The following is a 17,398-nucleotide window of genomic DNA, read 5'->3' on the forward strand; positions in this document are numbered from 1 at the left end:
GAAGCCCCCCTCCATGATAACAGAACCATCCATGACATACTGACCTGTCATCCAGCTTAATGGACAGCTGCTGCAGGATCTCCGCGGTCTGTCTGTGGTAATCCACCTGGGCTTGAACCAAGGCCGAGAGCTGGCTCACTTGTTCAATCTGCAAGGGCAAAGACAGAGGAGAAAAAATGGAGCAAGTATTACAACGGGCATTTTCTGAGTTGCTTGGATTGATGTCAAAAAAAATAAATATGAGTTTAAACCATGAAAAGAAATTTCGGCATATTACTTTTGTACCCAGAGGTGAGTAACAAATATTTTGTCTGACGTAATATCACGAGCTTATCTGAATGAACGTTTAGCTGGGGAAAATTTCTTACAAATTATAAGGACCTCACGCCACTCATGCCAATCATCATGAAGTGCTTCGAAAGGTTAGTCATGTCACACATAAAGACGAATCTCCCTGCCTCCCTTGACCCTCTTCGGTTTGCATACCGCTCAAACAGGTCAACTGAGGATGCCATATGCTCTGCCCTTCACCTCTACCTGACACATCTGGATAAAAAAGACACATCTGTCAGGATGCTATTCATAGACTTTAACTCCACCTTCAACACATTTGGTTGTAAAACTGAGCAGGTTGGGCCTGAACACCACCCTCTGCAATTGGATCCTGGACTTCTTGACAGAGAAGCCCCAGTCAGTTCGGATGGGCTGCAACACTTCCAGCAACATCACACTGAGCACTGGAGTGCCGCAGGGCTGGGTGCTTAGTCCACTGCTCTTCACCCTGCTGATTCACGACTGCACAGCCACGCACAACACCAACCACATCATCAAGTTTGTGGATGATACAATGGTGCTGGGACTGATAAGCAGGGATGATGAAACAGCATACAGAGATGAGGTGGAACGGCTGTGTGCATGGTGTGAAGACAACAATCTATCTCTCAATGTCGACAAGGCGAAAGAGATAATCACATCCTGCCCACATCCCACTCAGCATCAACGGTTTAGATGTGGAGACTGTTAGGAGTACCAAGTTCCTCGGTGTGCACATAACTGAGGAACTTACATGGACGCATAACACCTCATCACTAATCAAGAACAGCACAGCAGAGACTACACTTCCTGAGGTGGCTGAAGCGAGCAAGTATTCCCCGCTTCCATCCTCACCATGTTCTACAGAGGCACCATTGAGAGTGTTCTGATCAGCTGCATCACGGTCTGGTATGACAACTGCAACATAGGCAAAGGATAGTGAAGACATTATCCTAGAGGGACATTATTGGGGTGCCTCTCCCTTCACTACTGAACATATTTTATAAACGGAGTGTCTGCAAGGCCTGCAGCATTGAGTAGGACCCCCTTACACCCCTCACATGGACTTTTCACACTTCTGCCATCCAAGAGAAGATGCTGCAGCATCAGAACCAGATCTGCCAGGCTGCAGGAGAGTTTTTACCCCCAAGCTGTTAGACTCCTTAACACCAGGCTGCCCTCTGGGATCTTCCACGCGGCCTCAACCACCTCGAAAAACAGAACTTTTATACATGCAGGCCACTGTCCTGTAAAGACGAGTGTGCATGGAGAAAAGAACTGAAAATCTCATACTGACCTTGAAGGATTTGGACACTCTTGTGCTGTGAAACATTCTGACCTGTCATTGTTTACACATGTCTTAACTATTATCATGCACTGATAATTTCTGTATTATCTATATCCATCCATCCATTATCCAACCCGCTATATCCGAACACAGGGTCACGGGGGTCTGCTGGAGCCAATCCCAGCCAACACAGGGCACAAGGCAGGAAACAAACCCCGGGCAGGGCGCCAGCTGACCGCAGGGCACACACTAGGGACAATTTCGGATCGCCAATGCACCTAACCTGCATGTCTTTGGACTGTGGGAGGAAACCCACACAGACACGGGGAGAACATGCAAAGCGAACCCAGGTCTCCTAACTGCGAGGCAGCAGTGCTACCACTATGCCACCATGCCATCCTTATCGATATCTATTATTTATTTATTATATTACATATTTATTGATTATGTTTATGTATCTGAATTGCATAATACCATACATTGCATCAATCTTGTCTTTGCACAATGTTTTGTCTTGTTTGTGCTTTAATTTTAAATTTAAATTTAAATTTTAACTGTGGTGGGCTGGTGCCCTGCCCAGGGTTTGTTTCCTGCCTTGCGCCCTGTGTTGGCTGGAATTGGCTCCAGCAGACCACCATGACCCTGTCGTTAGTATATAGCGGGTTGGATAATGGATGGATGGATTTTAATTTTAAATTTTAATTTTAATTCTATTTTTAATTTAATTTTAATTTTTTATTTGCACTTCATTTTATTACACTGTAGACGCTGAGCATTGCAATTTCGTCTATCTGTATACAGTGGGCCCTCAGGTTACAACGTCTAGACATATGACGTTTCGAGTTTACAACGCTCACTCTCATAAAAACTTAAAACAATTCAGACATGAGAAGGAATAAAGGTAAGGATTTTTTTTACACTTATTTTTTCTGTACAGTGTACAGTACAGTATATTTATAGTACACCAAACCTACAGTAAACCACCTACGCCTGAACACCAGCAAAACCAAGGAGCTGGTGGTGGATTTTAGGAGGACCAGGCCCCTCATGGACCCTGTGATTATCAGAGGTGACTGTGTGCAGAGGGTGCAGACCTATAAATACCTGGGAGTGCAGCTGGATGATAAATTAGACTGGACTGCCAATACTGATGCGCTGTGCAAGAGAGGACAGAGCCGACTATACTTCCTTAGAAGGCTGGCGTCCTTCAACATCTGCAATAAGATGCTGCAGATGTTCTATCAGACAGTTGTGGCGAGCGCCCTCTTCTACGCGGTGGTGTGCTGGGGAAGCAGCATTAAGAAGAAAGACGCCTCACGCCTGGACAAACTGGTGAGGAAGGCAGGCTCTATTGTTGGCATGGAGCTGGACAGTTTAATATCTGTGGCAGAGCGACGGGCGCTCAGCAGGCTCCTATCAATTATGGAGAATCCACTACATCCACTAAACAGGATCATCTCTAGACAGAGGAGCAGCTTCACCGACAGACTGCTGTCACTGTCCTGCTCCACTGACAGACTGAGGAGATCGTTCCTCCCCCAAACTATGCGACTCTTCTATTCTACCCGGGGGGGTAAACGTTAACATTTAACATTATACATAGTTATCAACTGTTTTTTACCTGCATTATTATCAATCTTTAATTTAATATTGTTTATTGTATCAGTATGCTGCTGCTGGAGAATGTGAATTTCTCCTTGGGATTAATAAAGTATCTATCTATCTATCTATCTATCTATCTATCTATCTATCTATCTATCTATCTATCTATCTATCTATCTATCTATCTATCTATCTATCTATCTATCTATCTATCTATCTATCTAATATATAGTGCCTTTCACATCTATCTATCTATCTATCTATCTATCTATCTATCTATCTATCTATCTATCTATCTATCTATCTATCTATCTATCTATCTATCTATCTATCTATCTATCTATCTATCTATCTATCTATTTCTGTCCTTTTCCTTTTTCTGTGGCTTAGTAGTGTTTTTATGTTCTAGATTATGATTTTACAAATGTGTCAGGATAGGTAAGTGACTTAGGCTAGGGTGTGTTTCGACTTACACCAAAATTCGGGTTACATCACTGTTGTAGGAACAGAACTGTGCTGTAACCCAAGGACCCCCTGTACTTGTATATGGTTGAGATGACAATAAAGTTTGCTTTGACTTTTTGACTTGCTTCTTTCTTCATGAGCTTGAACATTGTAATCTTTTTAGTTAGCCAATAAAAGGGGTCATTTTCCTTGACTTCTCACTACATTCACGATAATAAAAAATCGGGAGTGGTCTCCCCTCGACTTTCTTGTATACTCATATATAGGGATGGATATTTGAGGAAAAATGATTATATTTTTATATTATGTACATTAAAGGACCATCAACAACAAATCAAATCAAATTAATAATATAATGAATTATTATAAAAGTAAAGGTGAATAAATTGGACTCTGCAGCTGCATGAATAAAAAAATGAGTAGTATCTTAATACATAATTCGCCTGCCTCCTCATTCACTCACTCACGTCCGTCTGAAGCCGAATGCGCAGTCGCCTTCTGCGCAGCTGCCCGAAAAACCTTACGAGACCGACATCCAACCCCAACAACACGGCAGGCGGCGGATTTACGGCCGCAAAAATTCAAAGAGAAAGGTGACTTCGATTAAAGCTCTAGAGGTCTGAAAGGCGATTTCGACTACAGCTCGAGGCCTAATTATGCATTCTGATTCAATTACGTATTCATTCAATACACCTATATCAGGTTTGTGGTGCTTATACTTATTACTATTCCATATTGTACTGGAACATTCATCATTCAATATTATACTATAGGCCTGGAAAATTCATCAACTAACAGTACAAGCCTGTACAGTAATAAGTAAAGCGGATTACAATCATTACAAAACAACTTCTTCGTTACTTATCATTTGTTCTTCATACACTGCTGACACAAACTCGTGCCCATTTCATCTAACGTTGTCGAAACTGGCTCTTTGTCTAGTTATAAATAAATTGAAAAGTACTTACCAAATAGTTAAATCCTGTTCACCTATAAAGGCTAAAACATCGCTATCCAAAAGAAAAGAAAAACAGCGGTGTAATAAAGCCTTTGTTACAGAAGAATAACGTATTGCCGACTCACTAGTGTGAACTGACAAAATGACCAATAATGGCGAATATATTGTAGCAACCTTAAAAGCTGTGGAGTTGAGTAGATGAAGGAAAACTCGCTAAGGTTACCTGAATGAAGTCTATGACTGAAAATCGTTGGAAAAATCATGAAGCGTTAGCTGGGAGTGTGCGTATACATCCAAAGTCAGTACTATGGGCTGTTGATAATTGCAAAGCAGACTGCATCATTTCTGAAAAATTGCACCCCAATACTTTAATTACAGATGAATAATTGCTGTCTACCTGTCTGTAATGAATTTCCCCTTGGGATTAATAAAGTATCTATCTATCTATCTATCTATCTATCTATCTATCTATCTATCTATCTATCTATCTATCTATCTATCTATCTATCTATCTATCTATCTATTATATAGTGTTTTTCACATCTATCTATCTACTATATAGTGCCTTTTCTATCTATCTATCTATCTATCTATCTATCTATCTATCTATCTATCTATCTATCTATTATATAGTGTTTTTCACATCTATCTATTATATAGTGCCTTTTCTATCTATCTATCTATCTATCTATCTATCTATCTATCTATCTATCTATCTATCTATCTATCTATCTATCTATCTATCTATCTATCTATCTATCTATCTATTATATAGTGTTTTTCACATCTATCTATCTACTATATAGTGCCTTTTCTATCTATCTATCTATCTATCTATCTATCTATCTATCTATCTATCTATCTATCTATCTATCTATCTATCTATCTATCTATCTATCTATCTATCTATTATATAGTGTTTTTCACATCTATCTATCTATTATATAGTGCCTTTTCTATCTATCTATCTATCTATCTATCTATCTATCTATCTATCTATCTATCTATCTATCTATCTATCTATCTATCTATCTATCTATCTATCTATCTATCTATCTATCTATCTATCTATTATATAGTGTTTTTCACATCTATCTATCTACTATATAGTGTCTTTTCTATCTATCTATCTATCTATCTATCTATCTATCTATCTATCTATCTATCTATCTATCTATCTATCTATCTATCTATCTATCTATCTATTATATAGTGTTTTTCACATCTATCTATCTACTATATAGTGTGTGTATCTATCTATCTATCTATCTATCTATCTATCTATCTATCTATCTATCTATCTATCTATCTATCTATCTATCTATCTATCTAATAATAGGAAATTAGTTTTTCCATATTCATTTTTTGCTTTCTAACCAATTTTCAAGAATGGATTAGAATTGGATACCCAGAGGTTATTGTACAGTTAAAAAAGACAGAATTATAGCGTAGGCCCCCCTAATTTTGGGGTGTTCATAAGAAGTGTAATGATTAACTTCATGACCTTGAAGTACTGTACATAATAAACAAGAACAGTTGCGTCAATTATTTGACATATTGAAATGTGTGCTTCAGTTGAAATGTTTAAAGTCTAAATAATCTTGATTGTTCTAGAAATGTGTCATTTGTCACCCTCTGATGGGGGTCCATAGAGGTCTAGATCCCTACAAAAGGATTAAACATTAACAACAACCTCATATTCATATTTGATGACCTGGACATAGTCTGAAACGATACCCCGACAAGCTTATGTTAGATATTGATTGTTTTTCACCTTATGGGAGGGCTAGGACCACCAGTAAAGAATCAGATATACAAAATATGAACATATTCATGATCGGCAATCTCAACACGATCATTTTACTAATCCTCCATTTCTTTGATGTTTTGTGAAAAGGAGTAACTTTGACCCCTCATATCCCATTAGGGAGGTGAACCCCTGGGGTCAGTTGAGATGGCATCCACAACTTCAAGTCCTTCTGCTTGTTATATTTCAGCCAGAATTCCCATCCTGCCTGGAGTTCACATTCTTGTTTGATGTCTTGTTTGGTTCATTTTTTGATTATTTGATTTGTGTTAATGTTACTTTTGTTAAATATTTGCATTATTTGCTGTTTTTTTACTTTATCTCTATGCCTTCGTTATGTGCCTTGTGTTTTGTGGGTGGTTTCCTGAAGAGGCGGGGCCACCTGTCCATCACCGCCAGGGACTGCCCACAGCTCTATAAAGGCGGAGCGTTTCCCATATGGAGGACTATTTCGGTCAAAATTAAATAAATAAATAAATGCGCAAATAAATTAAAGTTCTGTGAAATGTGAGCATAAATAAATAAATGCATCATGAAATGAAGCCTTAATAAATAAATTTGCCATGAAATGAGAGCATAAATAAATAAATGTGTCACGAAATATGTTTTTTGTTGCTTATTTATTTATTTCATTTTGTCCGTAACATTCCTCCAAACCATCATGAAATACGACTTGAAATAAAACTGTCACTTTCACTCGTTAAAGTTGAGAGGGTGGGCTCTAGCACACCATCTAGTTATTGATTGGTTAATCGACTTCTGTAGATTGGCTATGCCTAATTCAACATGGCTGTGTGTGAGGTGGAAGTAAACGAGATAGCACAAGAATTAATTAGAAAAATGCTTACTACTGCCGATGAAATGGATTCTGCCGAAGATATCACATATTTCAGAGAGAGAATTGTTGCAGAGAAATGGAAGAATGCAAGAAGACTGACGTTCCAGTTTGAATTAAATATCACACATTTTACTTAACCATGTAATTTCACATTTATGATCTTTTCACACTGCTGACATTATTCTGCAAAACCAAAATTATTTCTCTCCTTCCATACTTTACATTATGTTAACTGGGCTACTTATTTGTGGTCTAATAATATTACATACCTGTGAAGGAGATCCTCTTTTCTCCAAGTCCAGAGGCAGCAAGGCTCGCTTTGACTTGGTGTTTTGGTAGAAGTCTGGTCACTTAGACAACAAAAATTATGTGTGTACATTATGTGATGTACTATGCTTGGAGAAGGCATCCTTCTAGTAGACCTAAATTGCCTCCTTGGGTTGTTTGAGCCCCCATACGGGGCAAATAGCCGTGCTACCTCTGCTGTTAATTAAAAGAAGCAACACATTTAATTTTTGACATGCAGCAATATAGTTTTTAACAAGATAAAATTGAATGTGTTCAATAAATGTGCTCATCACTGTATTTCTTTCACTGCAACACTGAAAGCCCAGTTAAATGTAGAGGAGAATCATCCTTTCTGGAATGTGGGCACCATGTTTTGAGGATTGTTTAGGAAAGCTAGAAGTAGCAACACACTACAAATAACTACAGAAGGGTAAAACTGAATCAGGATACCAGGAAACACTGTATAAAAAATATGCTCACTAAACTGCAAGGAACCACAGGTCTTAGAGAAAGAGAGAGAGAGAGTATAAATAAATGTTTAAAACCTACTTTAAACAGTAATTATGGGGGGTGGTGAAAAACAAAGAAAGGTGTTGTTTAATTACGAAAAGGGGGGAAAAAACAGGTAAAACAACAACAAAAAAAACCCCAGAAACCAATTGTATGAAGAATACAAACTGAAATGAAAATGAATCAAATTTTTATATATAAAAAGTGGTAGAAAAAGCAGAAAAAGGCAAAGGTAGTAGACTAACAATTACATAGAATAAAAAATTAAAAATACAATTACATGAAAAATATAAACAATGTGATATAAGAAAATAGAACATATTGGTAAACATAGAAAAATAATTAAGAAAAAAGTAAAAAATGAAATACAGTCACATATTGAGAAATCAAGGAAAAATACATGCATAACAACATAGGAAATTAGTAACGGAAAGCTATTTAATAGCATGAAAAATTAACTCAAAAGGGTTTCCACAGTCTTTCTGCTGTGGGTTACTGAATGTACTAAAACAAACACTTGCAACAATATATGTGTATAACATACCGTTAAGTGAGAAGAAAAACAACTGTTCATATTAAAGTTTATTATCCTAAAAATGCACATAAACCTGTTTTGTTTCCTCCACATCCTTTGCATCAAATTAATTTCTGCATTCTCAGTCTACCAAAATCACTTGACAGTAGGTGAAAACTGCATTTTAAGATAATCACTGTTCAATTATACTCATTGTAACAAAGTGAATATAAAGAGGCGAGTATGTTTATAAAATGATGGCTCCAACTCAACTATTGTGCGACATTCACAAAATATTTCTGTTAGATTTAATAGCTCTTCAGTATTCAGCAACTGATATTTCGTTTGTGATGTGGCTACCGTCAGGTCTTTCTGTTTACTTGTAGGCAGGTTTGTATTTTGCAGACAAATAACTATTGCAAATTTACAGCGCTATTAGCACAGCCACCTAAAATACAGTAGTATATCTTGAACAGGAGTAGAGTGAGTACTCGACAAAGTGGGGGTAGGTCTTCGGCTATCAAGTGGGGCACTTACAGCTGAAACCTCATGTGCTGATTCCTGAGGGGATGACGAGGTTAGAGCTTCCTGAATTAAAACTGCCGCTTCACGTAGCAACTCTGGGCAACTTTTTGTAGCAGTCATATTCGCCATGGACACTCACAAGCACAACTTTAAGCATGCGCTTTGGTACCTTGAGAATCATATGGCTCATAGTTCGATTACTCTAGGCTGAAGGTAACACTCAACAAATCAATAACTAGAGGGTGTGTTAGAGCCCACCCTCTCAACTTTGACGAGTGAAAGTGACAGTTTTATTTCAAGTCGTATTTCATGATGGTTTGGAGGAATGTTACGGACAAAATGAAATAAATAAATAAGCAACAAAAAACATATTTCGTGACACATTTATTTATTTATGCTCTCATTTCATGGCACATTTATTTATTAAGGCTTCATTTCATGAAACATTTATTTATTTATGCTCACATTTCACAGAACTTTAATTTATTTGCGCATTTATTTATTTATTTAATTTTGTCCGAAATAGTCCTCCATATTCCCACAGTTCCTGGCGGTTCATTTGAATGCACTAGATAGTTGATGAATATTTATCATGACTTTTGCTTGGAGTAACTGTGATTTCTGGATTTTTTGACCTGTCCTCTGTTTTAACTTTCTTGTATACATAGTATAGAGAAAGCATAGGAATCGTGAAAAAATTTGACCTCGAGATTTTGATGGAACTTGATGTTTTAGACCTTCCTGAGTCCAAAAGTACCATTTTTAAAATTCTGTCTGTCAGTGTGTAAACACGATAATTAAAAAATAATAACCTCGGTCAATGAGATATTGTATATCAAAAATAAGGAATCTTATCAACTTTTGGGCCACTTTAACTGAATTTTCAAGTAAACTATGGTTATAATTACAGATAGATGATTCAAATTTGGTATAGATATTTATAATGATAAAAAGCAACCAGATATGAAATTTGAGAAAAAATACTCAAGTTGAAGTAGTATTTTATTTAAACAACCATCTGGATTTTATGTATCATGGAAGTATAAATGTGTACACAATATTAAAAACTGCATTCAATATAATGGATATTCTTTCAATAACTATTTTAGATTTTATTTTAATTTATACATCATCAGTTTAACAATAATGTGTAAACATTGAACATGCCATGTAGATATAAAGATGTAATTGGAACAATAAGCTGCTATTTCCCAGTCGTGTTCCTGGTAATACATTTAATTTTCTGATATTTTTTTTATTTCTGCCATCATTATCGTAATTAAATGTAGCTAAATGGAGTTTTACCTAGAGCAAATAATTGCAACAAATAATATATAATAATAACACTAATTTCTGTGTTTTAGGTGACTATAACTCTTTTTACTTTGCATGTAACGAGGTGATGTACGGAAGCCGAGAGAGGACGTGCAATATCGTTATTTGTTTAAATTGTTTCTTCGAGATAACGGACTAATTTTATCGAGATCTCGAGAAAACAAAAGATCTTGTTTTCTCGAAATTGTAAAATAACCAGTAACGGCGCACTGCATGATAACGTGCCATGAATACACTTGACTTGAGCATTCCTAGTCTTCATCCTCTTTCTCTGTACGTTTAGCATTCGTTTGCTCAGAGGTTGATGCACTTGCTCCTTCCTGAGCAGCTCTTCTTTACTCCACCCTAGCGGCCCGCTGCTTCTCTTGTTTCGTCGGCATCTTTTCGCGTTAAAACTGATTAAGTTAATTTTTTGTGTTGCAATTACTTAGTATGTTTTCTTTAATTTTTCACTTAATCTGGCACTTAAGTCTTCAATCTGCCTCAAGAATGATTAGCGAAAGTGGTAGGGAATGAGAACGGCGCCCTTGCGCATGCGCTGCACGGCCGCCCTGCTGCGCGCTGCCGAGAGTTGATTCTACTGTACAATAAAATAAAATAAAAATAAAAAGAGAAACAAATGAAAATAAAAAGAGTAATAACATCATCGCCCCGAAAGCGGATAGTAGACGTCACGTAGTATATCCATCCATCCATTTTCCAAACCGCTGAATCCGAACACACAGGGGTCTGCTGGAGCCAATCCCAGCCAACACAGGGCACAAGGCAGGAACCAATCCCGGGCAGGGTGCCAACCCACCGCAGGACACACACAAACACACCCACACACACACCAAGCATATACTAGGGCCAATTTAGAATCGCCAATCCACCTAACCAGCATGTCTTTGGACTGTGGGAGGAAACCAGAGCGCCCGGAGGAAACCCACGCAGTACGTAGTATATGTGCACCGAATTTCAAGTCAATAGGTGAAACGGTTTGCGAGCTACAGGTGATTTAAAATCCTGGACAGACAAACGAACTGCCACGGTAGCGTATTATAGAAGAAGATTGTATCTAATGTTTAATGTTTAGCGTGTTGAAACTACGTCCTGTTTGAAATGGCAGAAGAGCAGAACTGTGTTGATCAGCGGGTCAGTGGCGTAGCAAGGTCTGGTGGCACCCGGTGCGGAGTTTAAACTTTTCACCCCCATGTCCACCAAAATATAAAATGAAATATATTGAGAAAGCAATTTTTTTATTCAATTGGTTAAGTAAAAAGGGCATGTTAATTATTTTGTAAACAATTTTTTATGAATTAAAAAAAGTAAAATGCCTTTTTATTAATAAGCCAGTTTAATGTACAATGTAAGAAGTGTTTTTTCATAGTGATAGTACCTAGTGCATAACTTTATTATTATTACAATACAATTTATCCATCCATCCATCCATCCTCTTCCGCTTATCTGAGTTCGGGTCGTGGGGGCAGCAGCTTGAGCAGAGATGCCCAGACTTCCCTCTCCCCGGCCACTTCTTCTAGCTCTTCCGGGGGAATCCCAAGGACAAGGAGAGACATAGTCCCTCCAGCGTGTCCTGGGTCTTCCCCGGGGCCTCCTCCCGGTTGAACGTGCCTGGAACACCTCACCAGGGAGGCGTCCAGGAGGCATCCTGATCAGATGCCCGAGCCACCTCATCTGACTCCTCTCGATGCGGAGGAGCAGCGGCTCTACTCTGAGCCCCTCCCGGATGACTGAGCTTCTCACCCTATCTTTAAGGGAGAGCCCAGACACCCTGCGGAGGAAACTCATTTCAGCCGCTTGTATTCACGATCTCGTTCTTTCGGTCACTACCCATAGCTCATGACCATAGGTGAGGGTAGGAACATAGATCGACTGGTAGATTGAGAGCTTTGCCTTATGGCTCAGCTCCTTTTTCACCACGACAGACCGATGCAGAGCCCGCATCAAATATAATACAATTTAATGAAAACTCAATTGTTTACAAGTTTTGTCCTCTAGGCTCTAATCCACCAAACTGTACTTTAACATGATACTTAGAATCTCTTCTTTCTAACTTTTTGTTCTGCAAATTTTGAAATTGCGTCATCAAAATCGATACCTTCAGCTACACTATTTTCAATTGACAAAATGACTAAGCTACAGAGTCGTGCTTGGTTCATAGTGGATCTGAGATAATTCTTAATTAGTTTTGAGTTTCGAAAAACTCCTCTCACGTGATGCAACAGAAACACATAAAGTTAAGAAAAATCTTAATGCTAAAGTGAGATTGGGAACAGAGTCTAAAAGTTTATATTCGACCACAAACTCTAAGAATCTTAAGGAAGTCCAACCAAGAGACTCTTCTTTTGGTACTTTGGCGGCTTTTAGAAATCGTCTTAGGCGTGGAATTTCTGTAAAAAAAAAAATTACGCCAAATCGCCAATTAACCAGAATAGTGACACAAGATTTCGTCGTGTGTCCCGGCTCGTATAGGGGCCTTAAGATAGTGGACTGGGGAGGGAGATATTATTTGTTCGCTTGTAGAACGATCCTAAAGTAAACTTAGTCGGTTCTAGAGCGGACAATACCTACCCACCACACATGGGGGGCAATTGTAGACCTCCTTAACGAACCACCTGGAGTGCTCATGGGCATGGCTTAAAAAAGAGTCGGAGCAGAAGGCTGGTGAGGCTCGTATGTGGATGAGAAAGGAAGCTGCAAAGCTCTAGAGCAGCGAATCTCAAACTGGGGTCCGTGGTCCCGAAGCGGTTTCGGTGGGACAGGGAAAAAATTATTGCATATTTATACTATTTATATTTTTATAATTATTAACCTTTACCATCCAAGGGGAAGTAAGTGACTGAGCTCCGTCGTTACCCCCACCACCTAGACCTGACCACTAATCTGCTATTCCGTTATTCGCTGCCACCGCATTGTTTTCCCACCGTTATCGCTCGGCACAAACCAGCCCTTATTATTTTTATCATAATAAAAAATGATCGATTCTTTCGTAGAATCAAAACACTCGTGAACAGTTTTTTGTATATTTTAGAAGCAAATAAGAACACTAAAGGTGGATACAGATAATCAACAAACGACATATTTTACATTTTTTGTGTTTTTAAGTGGTGAAATTGCCCGCTCAACGCAAATGGTTAAGGCGAAGCAGATGCATCCATCCCATTAAAATTTTAGCTTAAATTTAATAACTACGATGTACGTAATATTTTCTGAATAAATAATTGTTTGTCAAAAAATGTTTTATTCACAGCAGCCTGTACCTATGCAGTGCCGCGCAGTGGGTATGTGGCACCCTTTTGCAAAGTATTTGGCGCCACCAATTTTCTTGAAATAATATTGATTTTTTAATTTTTAATTAAAGGGTCCGCGAGCCATCGAACAATTTTTAAAGGGACCGCCACTCAAGAAATTCTAAAGAAGTTTGAGAACTGCTTCTCTAGAGGAAGGGGATGCAGTTTTACTCTGTTTGGGACTATTGGTATCGGTCATTGGGGACTATTCTGGATCTGTGTGCCTTTACCTGAATTGAAGGCTTTTGTTGGACTGAGCTGCTGGCTTTGTCTATTTGTGTCGGGTTGGGGCAGGAGATGCACCCCGAGTCATCACAACATCAAGGCATCTCAAACAGTATATCATTAAGCAGGAGTTTTCTTGTATTGTGCCTGGGGATCACCTTTAGGGCTTCAGGAAGGTAAGCGATACCAACCCGAGCCGAGAGATGGCTCATTCTTTAATTTAATATTATTTATTGTATCAGTATGCTGCTGCTGAAGAATGTGAATTTCCCATTGGGATTAATAAAGTATCTATCTATCTATCTATCTATCTATCTATCTATCTATCTATCTATCTATCTATCTATCTATCTATCTATCTGTCACTGACCGTTCTTTCTCTTCCACCTGCTGTTGTTGACTCCGCCTGTCTGCAGAGCCTGAAGAAGGCCCCGCCCCTTCCTATTCTGGACCAGACAAAAGGAGGCGTGCCCAAACAGAGGTGTCTCACTCTGCTGCCTGCTTTCATAGTGGAAGGATCCAAATGCTGCCAATTTGTTTCATGTGTCATGTCGAAAAAGGGTGGAGTGCCCTCTCAGGGTTGGGAGCGAGATCCTGCCTCAAGTGGAGGAGTTCAAGTATCTTGGGGTCTTGTTCACGAGTGAGGGAAGAATGGAGCGTGAGATCGACAGGCGGATCGGTGCAGCGTCCGCAGTGATGCGGGCTCTGCATCGGAGAAGCATCCACTTGCAGAGCCACAGCACCATACGTCACCGCAGTTTCAGACCCGCAGTTGTAGACCCGCAGGTTTAGACCCGGAAGTGACGTTACCATTTCTAGGCAAGCCGAAAACAACACCTCCATTTATCGAACACAAGTCTTGGTTTTTAGCACGAGTGCAGCATTTTCGAGCACAAACAAAATATGACAGAAAACAGCACGGTATTGTTGTTATTATTATTATTATTCCTGTTATTCTTAACTATAATTATAAAACTGTACATTTTGCAAAACGTTTTTCAAAACAGTTTAAAAAGTTAACGTTACGTTTACATGTATGTAATCTTTGGCAGGCGAGTTAATTGTTCATGACTGCAACACTGGTTACGGTGGTTTGCCTCATAAAAACTGAGGAAATCGACACTTAATGTTGCATTGTCAGCAAAATACGATAAAAATGCATTTTGCCCAAAGTTCAGTCTATGTTCTTGATGAACGGAAAATTCCCAGTATTTTAAGACGATATTTAACTTAAATTAAGATCTTTTAAGTTCCGTTTTATTGTGTGTTATATATTTTATAAATTGTATTCATCCAGCCATCCATCCATCCATTCATTTCCTAACGAATGTTAACGTAGTGTTTATTTAACTTTTAATTCTTTTTTTTTTGGGGGGGGTGGGCGCGACTTTTGTAAATGAAAATGAAACAATAAACATATTCCTGTTCGGTTAAGAAGTGAACATTAAGTCTTTAAATGAGAAAGTAATCTAGGGATAAGCTTCAAAATTCTACACCACTTTATAATAAATTATGTTTTCTTATTTAGCCAGTGAAGTAGTGTCAAATGATGTTGTTTTTAAGAAAGTTGTGAAATTAAAACCCTTTGCCCAAATTGAATGTTCAGAATTTGGTGCATTAGTTAACAAGTCTAAATCTTCCTTCATTTTTTTTACTACATTTGTGAAAGATCTTTTACTTTCTCTCTGGTAAGCCACATTTAAGTATTATAAATTAGTTTTTAAATCTTGGATATGTATCTACATTATTTATACTGGCTAATAACCTCTTCTTAAGGTAAAAAAAATCTTTTTAACTGTGATCTATCAAATTATAGACCAATTTTCTAATCTTTCTTGTATTTCTAAAATTTAGAGAAAGGTGTAGGTAAGCGGTTCTCTATATTTTTGCAAATAAAAGTAATCTCTTGTAACATTTTTACCCAGGTACTGCATTAGTCAAAGTATTCAATGATTTGCAATCCACTGACCATGGTTGCATTTTTAGGCCCATAGTATAGCATCTACAGTAAGTGCCACATTTGATACTATAGACCATGATATTCATCTGATCAACTACATGAACCATCTCAGTGTTCTAAAATAGAGGTTTACCTAGTAGAAAGTAGATTCCTTGAAATTTTCATTTGTTGAAATCTAACAAAACAGAAGTGCTAGTCATTGGTTCGAAAGCTGCCTCTATCACTCAAGATACACTAATTCTAAACTTGGGTATATCTACAGTGAAAATTATGATGTTCTTTCTGAATTTTTGGCATAGGAAAGGTGCTGTATAAATAAATTAGGGTTATTAATAGTATTTTTTTGGTGGCTTATAATAATAAGTGACAAAAACTAGAGCAGTTCTATGTAAGGCAATTAATATATAGCATATTTCAGTGTACTGTATAACATGTATTGCCGTTTTCTTCACATACATGTTTAAAAATATTAGATTGGCTAAAATGTTTATTCTAAATTGGTTTAGAACAATATTGCACGCATGCATAGTACATTTTAAAAAATGTAATCACTTTTTTTTATTAATGTTTTACTAAAATCTAACGCGGTGCAAACATTGTAATTATATGGTATATTTCGTTTCATGAATGTAAACGAAAAACTATTTTCAAGTAACACAGATCTTAACGATTTTAATTTTGTCTATGTTAAATGGTTCCTACACACCCGAACACAACGTAAATGTTAATAGTGTATTTCACAGAAACGATCCGTATTGTTTACCGTATTTTTCGCACCATAAGACGCACTTTTTTTTCCCCAAAAGAAGGTTGGAAATGTCTGTGCGTCTTATGGAGCGAATATTGCGTCACAGACCATGATGTGTATTACCTGACAAAAGTAGACAGCCAGGGGTAGAGGGCGACAAAACTCACTGTTACGTTACAGGCATTCATTCCCTCTGTGCTTGGAGGAATGTTAGACTCATTGACTCGGCATCTAATCCTTGCGTGTGCGTGAGTTGCGAAATGTAAACAAAAGCAAGATGGCATCTACATCTCATGAGGGAGCGAAGCGAGTGCAGAAAAAAAAAAAAGCAGAGATTGTTTTGCGCATTATCACTGAGACGGACTCTGGACTCCACAGATTACCAGCCGCTGGACTACTTCAGGCTGTTCTTTCCTGAAGCTGCCTTTCAGCTACTGTCAAACGAGACAAACAGGTATGCAGAGCAATTTTTTGAATCGAGGGCTGTGCTTGCACCGCATTCTCATTTTTCAAACTGGAAACCCACAACAAAACATGAGATGAAGGGCTTTGTGGCATTACAAATATAGATGGGACTAGACTGGCGATATAAGTTCAGGGAGCATTGGTCCAAACGTGCTTTGTCCCCTGGTGACTTTGGACAGGTTATGTCGCGTGATGATAGGTACGTGATGCTGCAAAGTGATTGTGAGCAACTGAGCTTAATAAATTCTGACACTAGCGATGAGGAGTT

At 38.1% G+C, this 17,398-nt stretch overlaps 1 protein-coding gene across 1 annotated transcript in view; it reads right to left on the reverse strand.

The window, feature by feature from the left end:
- Positions 1-17,398, reverse strand: part of LOC114654971 (endophilin-A1-like) — a 216,254-nt gene that overhangs the window by 8,593 nt on the left and 190,263 nt on the right. The window contains exon 7 of the mRNA XM_028805851.2: positions 45-148. Within this exon, the coding sequence (XP_028661684.1) occupies positions 45-148 (104 nt within the window). The remainder of the gene's footprint in view (positions 1-44; positions 149-17,398) is intronic.

The sequence above is a fragment of the Erpetoichthys calabaricus genome, chromosome 7, assembly GCF_900747795.2.
Source record: "Erpetoichthys calabaricus chromosome 7, fErpCal1.3, whole genome shotgun sequence".
Taxonomy (NCBI): Eukaryota; Metazoa; Chordata; class Cladistia; order Polypteriformes; family Polypteridae; genus Erpetoichthys; species Erpetoichthys calabaricus.